Genomic DNA, 16,332 nt, shown 5'->3' with positions numbered 1-16,332 from the left:
AAGGAGTCAACCACGTTCAATCGCTATTGTAAGCAAATAGCATGGGTTTTTTAGTTGGTAGGCACTGTTTAAAAATAGTGAGTCCAACACTACCCTGAGGTGGAACACCCGTCGGGCTGGTTCGTAAGTTGCCTAACCTAGAACTAACTTGAGGGGTGTTATATCCATCCCAGGGTGTCCTAGGAGGATTTTTCCCATGTAAAAAAAAAAAAAAAAAAAAAACAAAGGAGAGAGTAATAAGGTGCCATTACACGGCGTGTGGGGTGTGGAGTATCGCGCGGTGTGAATATTGCCATGCCATACCTATCACACGGCGCGGCGATTTAAATATACATTTTTTATTATTAAAAGTAACAACAATAAGGAAAAAATGCTGTAAGTTCGTGACAACCTTAACGTCCTTTTTTTAAACAATGAAGGGAACTTGCATAAGAAAAGTAGGTTTTGTAACATTCTCAAAATTTCGGCACCAATTTCAGGATGACAGAAAATTTATTTCATTTATTTCAACCATACTATCTTCTACACCATTAAATAGTGAAAGCTGCGCGTAATAATATTCATGAGTGATCGTGACACCCTTATTATTTCTTTTTTAATTAATGAGGAAATGCTACCTATCTCGTGTTTACCCTTAAAAGAGCAATATTAAAAATATAAGACAAAAATATTGAAGCCTCATAAAGATCTTCTCGAAGTTTTGCCTTCCTAGGGCATTCACCGGATTGGTATGCATGAAGCATTTCCTCGTTACTACAAGAAAAATTGACACAAACCCTTATAAATATTATAATGTTAATTTTGCAATTTATTGTGTCACAAGAAAATGTATGTTCTAAGCTATCTTAAAAATGCTTTTCAAACTTCCAAAACGGTTAGGTTTCAATTTTACGGTGCAAGTACCCTTTTTCGTTAAAAAAATAGACGTCACGAACTTTTATGATTATTATATCGTTATTTTCATAATTTTATGGGCTATAAACCTGCATGATTTAAAAATGTTATAAAGATTATTTAGTATGTTAAAATAATCGAAAATCGGTGAAAAGTAATTTGACGGTTCGCAAGTGCAGTTGTGCGATTGCTTTTTATAAAAGGCGATCTTGCTCACCCATGAAGCTGGTAATAGTAGACGCTCCATTATCGCTATTAGTGAAATGAGAAAGGATAATACTTCTTGATTCAATTTTTCTTATTAACAACGAACAGGAATGTTAAAGCTATATAAGGAGTATATGCAATTGATGCATTTAGTGTAGCTTGAATATTAGAGATGCAGAAAGGTTCATTCATTCTTTCGTAAGACCGAATCTACTTTATCAAAGAATTAACAGATTTTCGAAATTTATAATAAGTTTTCGATATATTATATAATATTTTGTGGCCGAAGCAATTGGTTCATAAAAATAAATCACTGTTAAGAATCAGATATGGGCTCCTTAAAAATACGAGCGACTGCGAGTGACTATATATGCTTGCGAAAGTGAAGCCAAGATGGAGGGGATAAAGGGATAAATTGCTGGGCCGCCATCTTGAATGTTGATAGATATCATATAACACATAATAGGTCTGTTCTCGTTGCCTACACTTTTTACACTTTGTGCACTTTTTAGGGTGTCAACTTATACAATGGACAAAGACAGAAATACGGAAAGTGTAGAAAGTGTTAAAAGTGTAGGCCAACGAGAACAGACCTAATGACATATATATATTTTAGTTCAAGAATGAATCAAAATGATTTGTGCAGAAGGAACTAAACGTTGGATGGTGGATTAGGAGTAACATATTTGTTAGAAGATATATAGAAAAAATAGCCATAAGCAGCTTTCCAACGTAAGCAAGATCCATTGGACACAGCAATTTATCATTTAGGCATGAAGAAGAAAAATCTTACTCGGGGTCTTTTTAGGAATTAGAGAGTCAAAAGAATGACAGAATTCTTTGCTAACAATTTTGCTAAGAACCACTGGAGACAAACAGCTTTAAAGAATAACGTTGCTTTGCTTGGGAAGCAAAGATTTGAGTATGCAGAAACATTTTCCTTATTAGCAGGGGCATTGACAAATGCCATTGAAGTTGTGTGAATAAGTTAAATAACCTACAAGTTGCAATGGTGCTGATGAGGCTTTACAAGGATAATATAGCATCTTTAAATTTAAGAAAAGTGTTGTACGAGGGAATACTAGGATGTGAGAAAGAAAGAGAAAATCAGGATATGCCAAGGCCCATACAGATCTGCCCTGCATAGTACGGTGCTTTGGATTTTAAAAAATCATTCTGTTTCTCTGAATACACTGTTTTTAACCAACATTGGTATGATGTATCTACAATACAACGATGAATCTAAAAAGCCTTATGACAGAATAGGTAAGCAACGGTGTATCTCTTAAATCACTTTCCTAAAATTTTTTTTATATTATATCTTGACTAATATTTTGTTTTCACATTGATTCAGCAAATCCAAACGTTTTCAAATTTTATGTATCTTTACATATGCACTCAGTGCTACTCAGATAATAAATTAACCTCAACAACACAAGATAAAAGGGAGGGTCATTCTGTAGTAATTTTTAACTTTACTTATGGTATTGAAAACAGAAGCTTAGGCCAGATAAATAGTGAATGTTGGAAGGTAGTATTATGCCACTGGTGCAACAATTATACTTTACCACTGCACATACCCTCTTCAAAGCTGGTTATCCTGCTCTAGCATTTGAATTCTTATCAAAATTGCCTAATAAAGTAATGGATGCTAATAGAGAGGACAGTTTGAATTTGTATCTTTCCTACTTAATGCTGCTGTTATAATGTGTTACTCTTATATTATTAATCTATTTTAATATTCAATAACAGGCATTCTTAATGTCCCCAGTAAGATCAAGGTACAGGGTTCTCAAATTAATACTGGAATAATAGATTAGGATATAAGCATTACAGAAACTACTGTCGAAGGAAGTCATAATAATGTTAACAAGATCCTCACTCACAAAACTTATGTCAATCTGTTATTTTTATAAGCATTATTCTGCATTCTATGTAGATTCATGGCAATGAATAGATTGGAGCACACTTGCTATTGAGTGTGGTAAAAAGAAAGAAGATAAGCTAGTATTAAACTAGGACGATGATCCAGTTAATAGTGAAGATCCCGATCTTGGAAGTCCTCCTTTAACAATGAAGATGGATAGAGGAGAAATTGGTGGAAGCATTAAATATATTGGAGATGAAGGTATTTTTGTATTTTTTTCGTTAAGTTAATTAACAAGCAGGTATATTATTCTAATCAATTATTCTTATATTCTTATTTTAGGAGAAGCTAAAGAAGGTAATAGGACAACTGGATATCATGACACAACAGCTGTAATTTATAGCCTGTTTAAAAAATCTCATGGAAGAATTGTCAACATTATCAACTGGATTTGAGGTTGACAGCGAACAGTTCAGATATCAACTATACATGGCTTGAACAAGCAGATGATGTTTTGAGGCAGCTTTGCAACAACAGCACAAGCACTGATAACGATGCTAACAATGTCTCACAATGCAGGTCTTATATCATTTTATTATGTTCTCCACTAACTTTCTATAAAAGCACATAATACTTTATTTTACTTTTTAGACGATGAAGCAATGACTAATGATGAACCTACTTATAGGCCTAGAGAACAACCAAATTTACATGAAATTCTTGCAGCAGAAAAATTAGATTTCGAAGCAAAAGTTCAAAGAACGGCGAAATGAAAAAGTGGATAAAAGGTAACTAAATAGCCTTTTAATAAATAGAAAAAATTTAAACCATTAATCATATTCGATTTATTCCATAGCTTAACGAAACGTCATTAAGAACTTTATTGTCATATTACTCGTTACACGAAGCATTCGGTGGTGGTTCAGCTTCTGTAAGAATGGAATAAGTACTTTTATTTTAAGAATTGCAACAGGAAAAGACTCAGCAACAATTGCTTAGCTCCCTACAACGCTACCTCTATTTAGCGCCAGTGTGGCTTACAATAAAACTATGGTCACTGACCCAGTGAGACATTTGCAAGTAAGATATTTGTTTACAAATCAATTAGTATCCTTTTATTGATTTTTTCATACTTCCTTTATCCATTATTATTTCCGGTTTCTGGCGCATAATATGTTACAAACACTGGTTGAACTACGAAATGCACCTATGCCCAATCGAAATACACATTATTCTGAAATATTCACAATGAGAGATCTTACGGTTGCACTAAGTGCATGTATCTATCAATCACTTAGTGACTCTGGTACAATTGTGATAAAGAACCATGAAACGGACAGGTCAGTATTCCAATTTAGCTGATAAAGTTAATTTGAGGATTGTTAATAATTTATCTCTTCTGTTAAACATAAGAGCAATCTACCAGCATTTGTAAACGTTAAAACCTTTATGGGAGGTCGTTTAATAGTATCGTATAGATACCACAGACGATATTTAACAGACGACGGTGTTTATATTAACACTTCACCTGAAAAATGGTCAAGTATCACGAGTTTACGTGCATTTCTAGCAAGAGAAAAAGATGAAGATACACCAAATCTAAATATATTTCTTTGTGATTCATTCTTCGCTACATATATGAGCCTGTTTATGCTTTGGCTAGCTGCGACACTCATACTTTACAGATTAGTTGGACAGCATTTTGGCAATAGCACTTGATCTTGCCTATATGGCAGTGACATAAAACATTGATTCGAGTGGCAAGTACAAATAATCAGGTCAATACTTTATCATTTTCCTCTTTTAATTCTTTTATCACTATAGTAATATGCCTTTATGGTAAAACTTTTCAGACTGCTGTAACTGTAATCAATAATTATTCTGCTACCACAGAAATGATTCTACCACTGATACTACTGCTACTGGAACTATGGCAGTCAAACATCATATCGCTTTAATAATGCAATACAAATAGATGAAGGTTCGTTTGGAGTACTTTGTGGCTTTAACTATGGGACTGGAAATAAAATTTTGTTGGAAGATAGTATTACACCAATGGAATTAGAATTATTATTGAATACTGGAACATTCGATTGGGTTATTTTGCATATAAGAACAGCTACTGAATATATTTATAATTGTATAAACAAAACTTTATTATAATATTTACATGTGAAAAAAAAGTAATTCTTAATTATAATATTTATATGAAGAACAAAAAATAAATTCTTTGTAACAGTCATGTTTAAATAAAAATATTATTTACTGGAACAATTGTAATAAATCTGGAAAATAGAAAATGTCATGTTATTAAAAGGCTAAATTTTATATACTATAAATATATGTCAATTTATAGTCACAAAATAAAGATACAGCTATACTATATATATCTAATTGTTAATTGTTATGTAGATTGAAGTTCCTTTTACATATCTATTTATTCTTTTTCCCTTCCAGACTATTGTCGTCCTTTCTCTGCCTCCTACCTCTTCTCAAAATTGAAAGAAATAACATTAAAATGTTAAATTTATTAAACTAAATATTATCAAACGTTAAAAATATTACCAGCTTTTGATGCTTTAGCTACTACATTTTCTTTTTCGAATTTTTCTTCTTCAGAACCAATCTGGAATTCTGAAACCAAAGTAATCTGTTAAATTTCCTCTTGTACCTATATTTATATAATTTTATATTATCTTATTTCTTCATTTTGTCTTCGTTTATGGCAGTTCATGGGATTTTGCAATCCACAAGACAACATATATATATGTCATTTATGTGCTATATCTATCAACATTCTCAAGCACTGCTACCAACTTAAATACAGTATTTTCTTCGAATTTAACTTTCTTCGGTTGGCTAAGAATTGCCTTCGGTACAAATAATTCGAGCCTTCGAGGCCTGAGTGTCCAGCCCCTGGTGAAGACTAGTTCCATTCATTCCATTCTTGATCATTCCATCTCGTGTATAATAGATTAGAAATCTTTTTTCATATTTCCTTTATTAGTTTTAGGCATAATTTTTGTGAGTTGATATTTTTATAGGCATAATGCTACGTCATGCTAAAAATTTCAATATTTTTAAAAAATTTTTTACGAGTTTATGATTAATGTAAATAACGTACACTATTGTATGATATTGAATTTTATTGTAGGAATTTGGTAGAGAAAGTACGGAATGATCAGAAATGTATGGCTCCAATTTTCTACAGTGTATATACATGGGGTTTATTTTTTTAACTACTCTACTGAACTAGTATAATTATTTGAAATAAGACAAGCATATGTTTTTTAATTCCAATTTATTGCATTAGTAACTTTACTCCCCAGGGCAGTTAAAAAAAATAGACCCAATGCCAATGTTTATGCATAAGACCTTGCTGTTTAGATCATTGGATGGTTTTTGTTTCTCCCTCCTAGCTTTATTTGCAATATATGAACGAGTTTATCGTCTTATCGATCGTCACAATCGAAGGACGTGGACAACGAGTAACTTCAGGCAAATCTATAATATAAAATTTTTATTTTTAGGTTATGTCAGTTAGAAAATGTTTACTTGTGTCTGTCATAAGCAGAAATGTACCATCTCGAAAAGTAGTAGTTTGAAAATGTTGGAAAAATGTAAGGAAAGGTAGAAAGTTCACGATTATTATAAACATGTTTTTCCCTATTGGCTGGCCTCGCGTTTTAAACGCGATGGAACCAGAGAAAATAAATGCAATAGTTTGTAATAGAGACAAAATGTTGTTTGCTATTTTGACAACTAATTCCTTAACTATTTGGTACTGTAAGGTATAGTTTGCTTCCATTTTTTAGATAAATTGAACTTTATTCTGTAAAATTTGGTAAACCAAACTTTTTCTTATCCCCAGCCCTGTGTTCCCATTGTATTTAACAAACGTTCTCCAGAATCTTTGAAAAAATATGGTGAAAATGTACTAGTACAATGGAGGCCTGACTCCAGTATGCTAGTTATAGCAGTAAGTAAATATTGTAACAATTGATTGTATAAATTTCATAAATTAATGTGAACCTTTGTTTCAGACCTCGGACAGTTATTTACTATTTTATAGATTGTTAGATTCAAGTCCAGTTGGACATGGCTTATATGAGCAAAAAGACTCTCCAGTGACTAGCTTAAGACGTGACAGTGCAGAACTATTTATTAAAGAAATAATTCCTTCTTTAGCTTTAAATTTTGTAAGAAATTTTTCAGAGTTATCTTATAATTTTTTTGTAAAACACATAATTTTTCAAGTATTTTAACAGGAAAAATTAGCTTGGATAGATGGAGGAATTAGTTCACTGGTTTGCATACGTGATGAAATGATGGTTGCTACAAAAACAAGTCATGTTATTAGACATAAATGGGATGGTACTGTAAACAGAGATTATTCTTTAGATTTACGTAGAATACCATTCAGTCTAGATCAACAAATTTCGACAGTAGCTGTACCATTAACAGAGAGTAATATCTATATCACTGACATTGAATATTCTCCTTTAGTCGGTGGATTTGCTATTGTTCTTAATAATGGCAAAGCTGCATTTCTTACTGCGCAGTCTTTAAAATTTGATCCAAACGTAAGTGGTATTGTTAGCTTCTCTATACATTTTTAAATAAAGCAAATTCTTACAGCAAGTTCAAGGAATTTGGGCAAAAGATATGGATGATGCATCCTGTGCTGCAGTGAATCATAAATATAGACTGATAGCTGTAGGAAGAGAAAATTCAGAAGGTGTTGTCTATTATGTGGATGATACAACAGGAGGCTTAGAAATATCTCACACTTTAAGCTTATCATCAAAGGATTATCCTGGAAAACCGGGAAGCGTTAAGTGTCTCAGATGGACCCCTGATAGTTGCGCTATTGCTATGGCATGGGAAGGAGGTGGCTTAGCAATATGGAGTACTTTTGGCGCTCTCTTATTATGCAGTTTAAAATGGGATTATGGCCTCAGAGTGGATTTGAGTCACGACAATCCTCTTTATATTCACACAATGGAATGGTCTGCTGAGGGTTATCAGCTTTGGATGCTGAGAGAATCTCCTGGTCCTTCAATAATTGAAGAAAATGGTAATGGAACTGATATATCGAAACGATCTGTTATACAATTGGATTTTGCGAAAAGTCCCTTGACAGTGAATCCCTGCATGGGACATTATGGTCACTTATATCTACAGGGTGAAGACAGATTATATTTAAATGTTGGGGCTGGTGTATCGGCAAATACAACGGGTTTTCATTTGGCGAATGAAGTATCTGGCGATTCTGGAATACAGACATTAGCAGGCTGCAAGCAGTGGCTAGTTGTACCAATTCCTACAGCATACAGTGGGTCTAACTGGCCAATTAGATACACAGCAATAGACAACGAAGGTTTGAGTATCGCTGTAGCTGGTCGAGCTGGTTTGGCTCATTATTCTTTACCGTCTCGGAAATGGAAACTATTCGGTAACGAAACGCAAGAAAGGGATTTTATCGTAACAGGAGGTCTATTGTGGTATAGAGGCTTTTTAATAGTAAGCAGCTATTTTATTCTTGAGGACAAAGATGAAATAAGGATATATCCACGAGACACAAGGCTCGATAATAGTTACGTGAGAAGCGTCAGAATGACATCTCAAATTCTTTTGTTGAATACGCTCAAGGAACGACTTTTAACCTTCTGTGCTAACGCTCAAATCAGTATCTTCGATATGACGTTAGAAGGTAACGAGGGAACAGGAAGCATAGAATTAACGAGAATTCAAACTGTGGATATCAGCGGATTATGCATCCATCCAGCCTGCGTTGTCAGTGCAACTTTGACAACGATCAGAGCTGAGACTGCTGGAAGCCATCCTCATCCCGAGAGTTTGTTGCTTAACGTATCTGGCAGACTTTTAATGGTACAAAGAGAGCATTGTATCGACAACTCTGAGGTTCTATTCACGTGTGGCTCTCCTACGGTACTAGCATCCTGTGTCGAAAATGTCTGGGTTCCTTGGAGATCTCGAAGAGACAAACCGCATCTAACAGAAGCTTTATGGTTGTTCTGCGGGGCTCACGGAATGCGAGTATGGCTCCCACTCTTTCCACGAAATCATCAAGAGAAAGCTCACACCTTTATGAGCAAACGAATCATGCTACCATTCCATTTACGCATTTATCCACTAGCTATACTTTTCGAAGATGCAATACTGCTTGGAGCGGAGAACGATACAGTTCTCTTTACATCCGATACAAACTCACCATTCTCTCTTCCATTCAGTTTATTGGAGCTCACTAGTCAGGTTTATCTTCACCAGATTCTGCGTCAGCTCATTCATAGGAATTTGGGCTATCATGCTTGGGAAATAGCCAGATCTTGCTCCGCTCTGCCATATTTTCCTCATTCGTTGGAGCTTCTTCTTCACGAAGTTTTGGAGGAGGAAGCCACTAGTAAAGAGCCAATTCCAGATGCTCAATTACCTTCCGTTGTGGAATTTATTCGAGAATTTCCTGGAGTATGGGCCAGAGCGGTTGTACAGTGCGCGAGGAAAACTGAAATTGCTCTTTGGCCTTATTTGTTTTCTGTTGCTGGACCACCTAAGAAATTACTACAAGATTGTTTACAACGTCAAGAGCTAGACACCGCTGCGAGCTATTTAATTATTTTGCAAAATCTAGAAGCTTCCAGTGTTAGCAGGCAGCATGCTACGTTATTATTGGATGCTGCACTGGAGCAGGGAAGGTGGGAGCTGTCCAGAGATCTTGTTAGATTTCTTAGAGCGATAGGTGAGAACAAATAATTCTAACGTTTGCAGATAAATTAAATACTATATCATTTTTATATTTAAAAATCTAGATCCAAATGATGTGGAATCTCCTCGGACTTCTTGGGGTGGAACTGCAAAATTAGGAGGTCCTTCACCCACGCCACCGCTTTCACCACACGAGGACGATTTGTCCTTGGTGTTAGGCACGATGCAAGTTTCACGTAGTAGAAGCTATAGTACAACAGCTACGCCTAAAGTTCAGCCTGAATCCAAAGATATTGCACCGTCGTCCATGTTGGAGAAAACGAGAAACGTCGTTATGAGGCGAAAAAAGTCCGTGCCCACTGTTAAAACCGAAAAAACTGATAGCAAGTGAGTTTCAGCTGCAGTTTTTTTAGTCATTAAATTATTTTTGTCCTATTACTAATTGCTTTATCGCATTTAATTTCCAGGGAAGGGTCCGCAGAAGAATTTTTCATTGACGTAATTTTACAACGGCATGCGAGACGGTTGCTTACAGCGCGCAGATTAGCTGATTTAGGAAGATTTTCTGCACGTTTGGATTTTCATTTAATAACCTGGCTAGGCAGGGAACGCGATAGAGCAGCTAAAATCGATGATTACGTTGTGGCATTGAAGGCTGTACACGAAGATTTCATTTTCCCTTATCCAGTGTTATCCTTACCCACTCTACAAAAATTTAGAAGGTCCAGTCTCACTTCTCTGAGATCTTTGCGGTCGGTGAATCTTGAGAGTCCCGAGGAGGAAGCGATCAGTCCAAATTTCGCAGTTGATTTGCCAGACAGTGGATACACTAGCTTACCCAGTGGCAGACCTTATACTGCTTTAGTATCTCCCGTTGCCAGCTTAGAAACTCAATTTCCGGCTGTCGAGGCAAAATTAACGCCGAATATATTGAACGGTAAAATTATTCCGAAGATGGGTGGAGTATTATTAATTTAACATACAAATTTTTAATTCCAGACACGATGAGTGTAATGAGCGATACAAGCACAGTATGGCGGGACGACGCTGAGTCTATCGTTGGTACTGGGGTTGGTACTGTTTGTTGGGTTTCTAACAATGAAAATACTGAGCCAATCGAAGTCCATGCAGCTTCAACTTGTGCACCGATTAGCCGTGCGGAAGTTCAACTTCGTTACTTGCTACAATTATTCCTAGAAGGTGGCTGCTTGGGATGGGCAGCAGTTTTGGCAGCAGTTTTGCGAGACGCGCCTGCTATGGCGAGAACGGTCAGAGCTGCTCATGCTCCAATGCAAACCTACGATTCTGCCATTAATTTAAGAGATGGTCTGGTTACTTTGACCAAATGGTCAAACACCGAATGGTGAGTATTCATTATGATATCTTGCTAAAGTTTTGCTCGATCTACTGTACTTTCAAAAATTGTATATAAATTTCTCATCTAATTTTTTATGATACCAGCTTGGGGTACCGACCGTTTATGTCAAGCATTCAGAATCAAATTTCCTTGTTGAATCGATTAATCGCAATGAAACAGCAACAGGAGCAGGAACAGATTCTTGAAAGTCCATCGCCGAGTCCAGCTCCATCAGCGAGCAGCAATCAACGGGGAAACGCATCCCGATCACGGCATTCATCGATTAGCCACGCTTCGACAACTGCGCCGCTTGAAGAAGAAAGATCACACGAATCTATCGTTAGTAATGACGACACAGGGTTTCGAGGGAGCTATAGTAATGCTAGTACTTCACAAAGCACCTCACCACAATCAAATTGTATTATATCTTAATGACTTCTTTACTGCCTATTAGAAAATTCCAATCTTCTCTTCCTACATTTAACTTCTCCTTTAAAGAAACAGCCTTATTAATTTTATTATTTGTTTAATAAGGCTTTTGCAGTGGGGTAATTAATTTATGAATAAGGCAAAATAATTGGTAGCTTAGATATTCTATTAAAACAATTTTTTGAAAAATCATCAGCAGAGTGGTTGATTAATATGTTATTGAAAATGTAGTAGAAAGGTTACTTAAAATATAAGCTATGCTACGACATTTGCCGATCTCTAAGTTCGATATTGTACATATTGAAATTGATATAACGTAGGCAGTTTCAAATAATTTCTGTTTTTATTCTATAGTCAAAGTGAATAGAAAATTTGTTAAAAAAAAGGAGAAAATTTTACACACTTTTATTTTATGCTAAATATAAATTTGCTGAAAAATAGATTAAAACAAGTTTTAAAAATTAGATATTTCTTTCAAGATCTTTCCATTTTTTAAAATTTCGTAAGCATAAACCAAAGTCTTTTACCCGACCTACTCGATGAAGTTACAAACTTTTTCGATGAAACTAGTCTCAGTATTTTTTCTTATAAAGAATTATTTTCATAAATATACACGCGATGTTTTTAAAGTTATTTATATGATATATTAAAAAGGTGCCAAATGTAATTAGGATATTTCGTAATTCCGTCACGAAGAAAGATATTATTGATAAAATAAACTGACAAACATTAAGTTATCAATCTATTATTATAGTTTTTAGTTGAAATAATATTATTGTATAGATTAAAAATACTATTTTAATTACAAGGATGAAATATAAAACAATAAAAATCATTGGCCAATTAAGAAGAGAATCAATTTAGGATGCATTGAAAATTGATGCCAATCAATGTGTACTGTGTACGATAATAATATTAATAGTAATAATTATTTAGATGAAATTTAAAATGATAATTATCCAATTATTTATAAATTGTAATATAGTTAATTATAAATACATGTTATATTTTCCTCTAAGTGATGTTGCATTTTGTTTTGAAACGTAACTTATATGAAAAATTCATTTTTTTTTTTTAAGATGAAGTACTGTTTTCAACATAATCTGTAGTAATCTAAATAAGGTAAGAATATAGTATTGAAAGAAGGTAAAACATTTTTCAAAGCTTATGAACGTTATTTTACTCTTATTTAATCATTATTAGTAATTTATTTCATCTTATAATACCATATAAATTAACCTTGAGGGGATCGGGGTGATCACGTATGTAATCAGTAATAAACGTACAGTTTGCATTCACCGTATAGACTACATACCTATATGTATAACATTTACTTCAGAATATTAGTAAATTTATGTATAAAACGCCAGCCCTCTGTAGGTTAAATAGAAATGGTTTTTTATCAAGTGTAAATATTTTTGCAGAGAGTAGAAATAAACGTTATGTACAAATACATGAAAAATGTATGGACATTAGAAAGTAAGAAAATATTATTTTGTAGTTTTTTTAACGTGCCATTAGTGTGACACGAAATTTGTTGCGCATTAAGTTAGCGGTATAATATTCGCTTATGTAAGATACTGTAACAACGTACCTTGCAAAAACTTCGGAGCTGAAAAGTTTATTTAAAAAAGTAATTCCTAACTGCGATAATGCGGATTGTACGGAGACTGTTGTGTATACGCTTCGTTGCAATATGGAGGAGGCGCTACCGGCATACCTAAGATATTTTATTTACACATTGATTATAACTTTAGGAAAACTGTAAAAATCAATATTCGAATTTAATTAATTACCTGATGGATTAACCGGGTAAGGAATAAATGTGTTTTGGTTTGGTGCACTGACATAAGGTTGAGCTTGGACATTAGGCTGAGCTGGCACTACGCGAACAGCTTGAGCTCTCTCAACTTCTGAAATAAATGTTTCAACGACAGTTAATTTGAACAATACTTCTTAAACTTTCGAACAATGATGAATATGCACGGTAGTTTGTTTACATACAATTAATTCCATTCTGTCCTGTTTTTTTCTGATTAAGGAACTTTATTCATAGCAAATTAAATAATACAAAACATTACACATGTTCTGCAAGAGTAAAAGGAGTTTGATCCCTCGCATCTGAGGTCGGTCTGCACAAAGAATGTGCTGGTTTTACAAAGGAACTTTTGAAGGATCAAAGCCTTGAGTTAAAGAATACATATATGTATATCATGTGCGTAGTACATACAAAAATAGAATTAATTAATCTGGCATTACCCAACAATACAAAAAGTTACAATAACAGCACAATATTTTAATCTTACATTTAAACTTTAGGAATGTTTAGATAGAATGTTAAGTTTTTATAATATTATCACTACATATATATTGTTACCATCCAGTAATCTGAGCTTTTTAAATATTCAGATTTTGCAAGCACTGTATTATTTCTTTTAAATACTATTAACATGTATAAAATATGGGGGCGTATCTTCAAGCAAATACCGAATAAAGTGTTTCTATAAGCGAATGAGCGTGAAAAATTAAAATTGCGCAGTTTTATCAGTATACTAGATAAAACCTGACGCTCAAAAAGAATCCATTTGCCGCACGAATGGTTCAGTCAAAATTCTTGAGCCTTCTCGGAAATTTTGGTAAAAAGGAGAAACTCTTTGGCACATTTTGACATTCCAGATGAGCAACAGTGGTTGTTGTAACAACCGATGATCGCGGTGAATTGGATTCAAGCAAATGATGGTCCTAAAATGAATTATATGACAGGATAATAAATAATTATGCGAAGACTGTTAACAATGGTGTCTTTCATTAGCAAATGCCAGAAATTTTTTCTGTTCTTACTTTCGCTCTTATAGTATTTTATAGAGAGTGTGAATTTAATGATTCGAATGCTAATCTTTAAACACACTGTTGTCTCAACTTACTTCCATAGACGACTCCAGGGTTACGTCTACGGTACCATGGACAGCAGCGGCAGCATAAACAGGAGACGCAGGCAACGATTATCGCTACAATTACCGCTATTGTCACCACCACAGGAAGAACAATTCCAATTCTGAAAGAGAAATTCTATTCTGTAAAAAATGACTTCTCTCGAAAGAGAATCGATAATAAGCCGATTATATATTTATTCGATCGCTTATTTACTCAATACTTTACGCCAAAGTTATTCAAACAAGGATTGGACTTAATTAATTATATTAAAGGATTGAATGAGTTTGCTGCTGACTAAAAACCAAGCGACGGCGATAAAGCACGCATAGCAGCAAATCTAACGATAACAGTTTATACTCCACATAACTAACACTAAGAAATAAAGGTTCATATGGCTCGTATCGTTTTACACCACGATAGCATATCGAATAAACTCACCGGGATTTTATCTCGTCAACTTTCGTTTGAAAATCAAATATTATCAATTTAATTTCTAATATTATTAAATAATTCTTACCCATTTCTTAGAGTATATTCGACTATGTCGCAACATTCAAACTTCTCACGCTCAAAATCGTAGCAACAATAGGATTTATCGTTAGAGTCAGTTAGTCCCGGGCAAGAGTTTACTAAATCATCTATGAAATTTCCTTTTTGGAAACTACAAGAATTTCCTATAATAATAATTAATTAAAAATTATTAAGAAATCATTTAATCCACTTTATTGACATATTCTTGATCATTGGACTAATTAATATTGCACAATGAATTTTGTCATGGCATATCACATGGCAAAAATTTGTTTGCAAAAGTTCATATAGGGTGAACAAATGATTTGCGATAAATATTTGAACTATAGAAAATATTATTTTATAACAAAATTCTCTAGGGGGGGGGGGGGGGGATCAATATTTATTTCCTAAAATTTAATGAAATTTATGAAAATTCACAATGCACTAACATTGCATCGGTAACTGTAACAAATTTTTACCGCTTCTGTCATGATAAATAATCTTTGGATTTTTTTATGAAAATCAGACGGATAAAAATGATTGTAAAAATTCGAAACACAGGATATTTTCAAATATTAGTCTATATGCAATTTTGAATAACTATTTGTATTTTTTCGCAAGATTCAGGTTTTATACTAATGATCTTTCTTCAAACCATATTAATAAGATTTTGTTATTGTTTTCATCAGAGTATTAACCTATTGGTATCTGAAATGAAAATAATAGCGTGTGAGAACCACACAATAATAGTCAAAGTTATAAACTCGAAAATTATCAATAAATAAAATTTTAGTGGTAAAACATTTTCGATTTGTTACAGATTACATAAAGATTTTTTTCAATTGAAGTCCGAAATAGCGGTTGTTTAAGAATCAATGAAAGGATTTTTAACTGCCAAGATGTGTATTATTTGTAGTCTGTAGATGCTTCAAATGAATTTTGTACATAAAAACTTACTGTGACTATAAACGAGACCAGAACAAAACGCTGCCAGGAAGAAAAATGTGATTTTTGCATTGAACATCGTCATTTTTTACTAATCAGATTTTCAGGTTAGAATAACTATTAAACTTTTATTCTGATGACAATGTAACTACTTGTTGTGCTGCCGGACGAACCACTTCTGTGCAGTCAGCAGTGTGCGTATCACTTTCTTTTCTTCTCCTACCGACACACCAAATCAAGTCCTAGTTCCTACTGGTTCCTACGTCCTACCATCACACACACACAAGCTATAATTTAACTTAATTCCCTCACACTTTAGAGAACCTTAAAGCGCTCGGTCAAACTCATCTAACATCATAACACAAACACACTTTGAAGCTTTGTGCCTGTGTGGACTGTAGGGTGTCTGTGTGCGTAGTGTATGTAGTTTATAAACACAACGAACACAAATACTAATAAT

At 34.0% G+C, this 16,332-nt stretch overlaps 2 protein-coding genes and 1 long non-coding RNA gene across 11 annotated transcripts; 2 read left to right on the top strand and 1 right to left on the bottom strand.

Moving 5' to 3' along the window:
* Positions 1-1,532: 1,532 nt before the first annotated feature.
* LOC136773175 (uncharacterized) lies at positions 1,533-5,211 on the top strand. 5 transcript variants are annotated; one of them, XR_010822577.1, is made up of 9 exons: positions 1,534-1,833; positions 1,910-2,367; positions 2,456-3,229; positions 3,311-3,547; positions 3,620-3,756; positions 3,825-4,048; positions 4,224-4,308; positions 4,382-4,746; positions 4,822-5,211. It is a non-coding gene; the product is annotated as an uncharacterized lncRNA (long non-coding RNA). The 5 variants fall into 5 exon arrangements; XR_010822578.1 differs by having other exon boundaries at positions 1,533-1,833; positions 3,825-4,308; positions 4,382-4,728; XR_010822575.1 differs by having other exon boundaries at positions 3,825-4,308; positions 4,862-5,211.
* Positions 5,140-16,313, bottom strand: LOC136773174 (protein shisa-5-like). Of its 3 annotated transcripts, XR_010822573.1 has the most exons (7): positions 15,885-16,309; positions 14,932-15,088; positions 14,405-14,535; positions 13,277-13,393; positions 13,075-13,200; positions 5,534-5,602; positions 5,140-5,456 (listed from the first exon to the last, which is right to left on the bottom strand). XR_010822573.1 is itself a non-coding variant. In XM_066726599.1 (6 exons), exons 1-5 carry the CDS (start codon positions 15,955-15,957, stop codon positions 13,121-13,123), a joined length of 558 nt encoding a protein of 185 aa, XP_066582696.1. In that variant the 5' UTR covers positions 15,958-16,309; the 3' UTR covers positions 5,140-5,602; positions 13,075-13,120. The 3 variants fall into 3 exon arrangements, 2 of the variants coding, with proteins under 2 accessions (XP_066582696.1, XP_066582698.1); XM_066726599.1 differs by having other exon boundaries at positions 5,140-5,602; XM_066726601.1 differs by lacking the exons at positions 5,140-5,456; positions 5,534-5,602 and having other exon boundaries at positions 12,654-13,200; positions 13,277-13,390; positions 15,885-16,313.
* On the top strand, positions 5,985-12,344 carry LOC136773172 (guanine nucleotide exchange factor subunit Rich-like). Of its 3 annotated transcripts, none has more exons than XM_066726596.1 (10): positions 5,985-6,157; positions 6,499-6,759; positions 6,840-6,947; positions 7,012-7,167; positions 7,237-7,551; positions 7,607-9,728; positions 9,799-10,081; positions 10,162-10,631; positions 10,694-11,057; positions 11,156-12,344. In XM_066726596.1, exons 2-10 carry the CDS (start codon positions 6,625-6,627, stop codon positions 11,481-11,483), a joined length of 4,281 nt encoding a protein of 1,426 aa, XP_066582693.1. In that variant the 5' UTR covers positions 5,985-6,157; positions 6,499-6,624; the 3' UTR covers positions 11,484-12,344. The 3 variants fall into 3 exon arrangements, with proteins under 3 accessions (XP_066582693.1, XP_066582694.1, XP_066582695.1); XM_066726597.1 differs by having other exon boundaries at positions 5,985-6,759; positions 7,237-7,342; positions 7,475-7,551; XM_066726598.1 differs by lacking the exons at positions 5,985-6,157; positions 6,499-6,759; positions 6,840-6,947 and having other exon boundaries at positions 7,135-7,167; positions 7,247-7,551.
* Positions 16,314-16,332: the final 19 nt, after the last annotated feature.

The sequence above is a fragment of the Prorops nasuta genome, unplaced genomic scaffold (assembly GCF_024137725.1).
Source record: "Prorops nasuta isolate Cenicafe-Biocafe unplaced genomic scaffold, Cenicafe_Pnas_1.2 PNAS00005, whole genome shotgun sequence".
NCBI classification, from domain to species: domain Eukaryota; kingdom Metazoa; phylum Arthropoda; class Insecta; order Hymenoptera; family Bethylidae; genus Prorops; species Prorops nasuta.
This window is presented reverse-complemented; position numbering and strand designations above follow the sequence as displayed.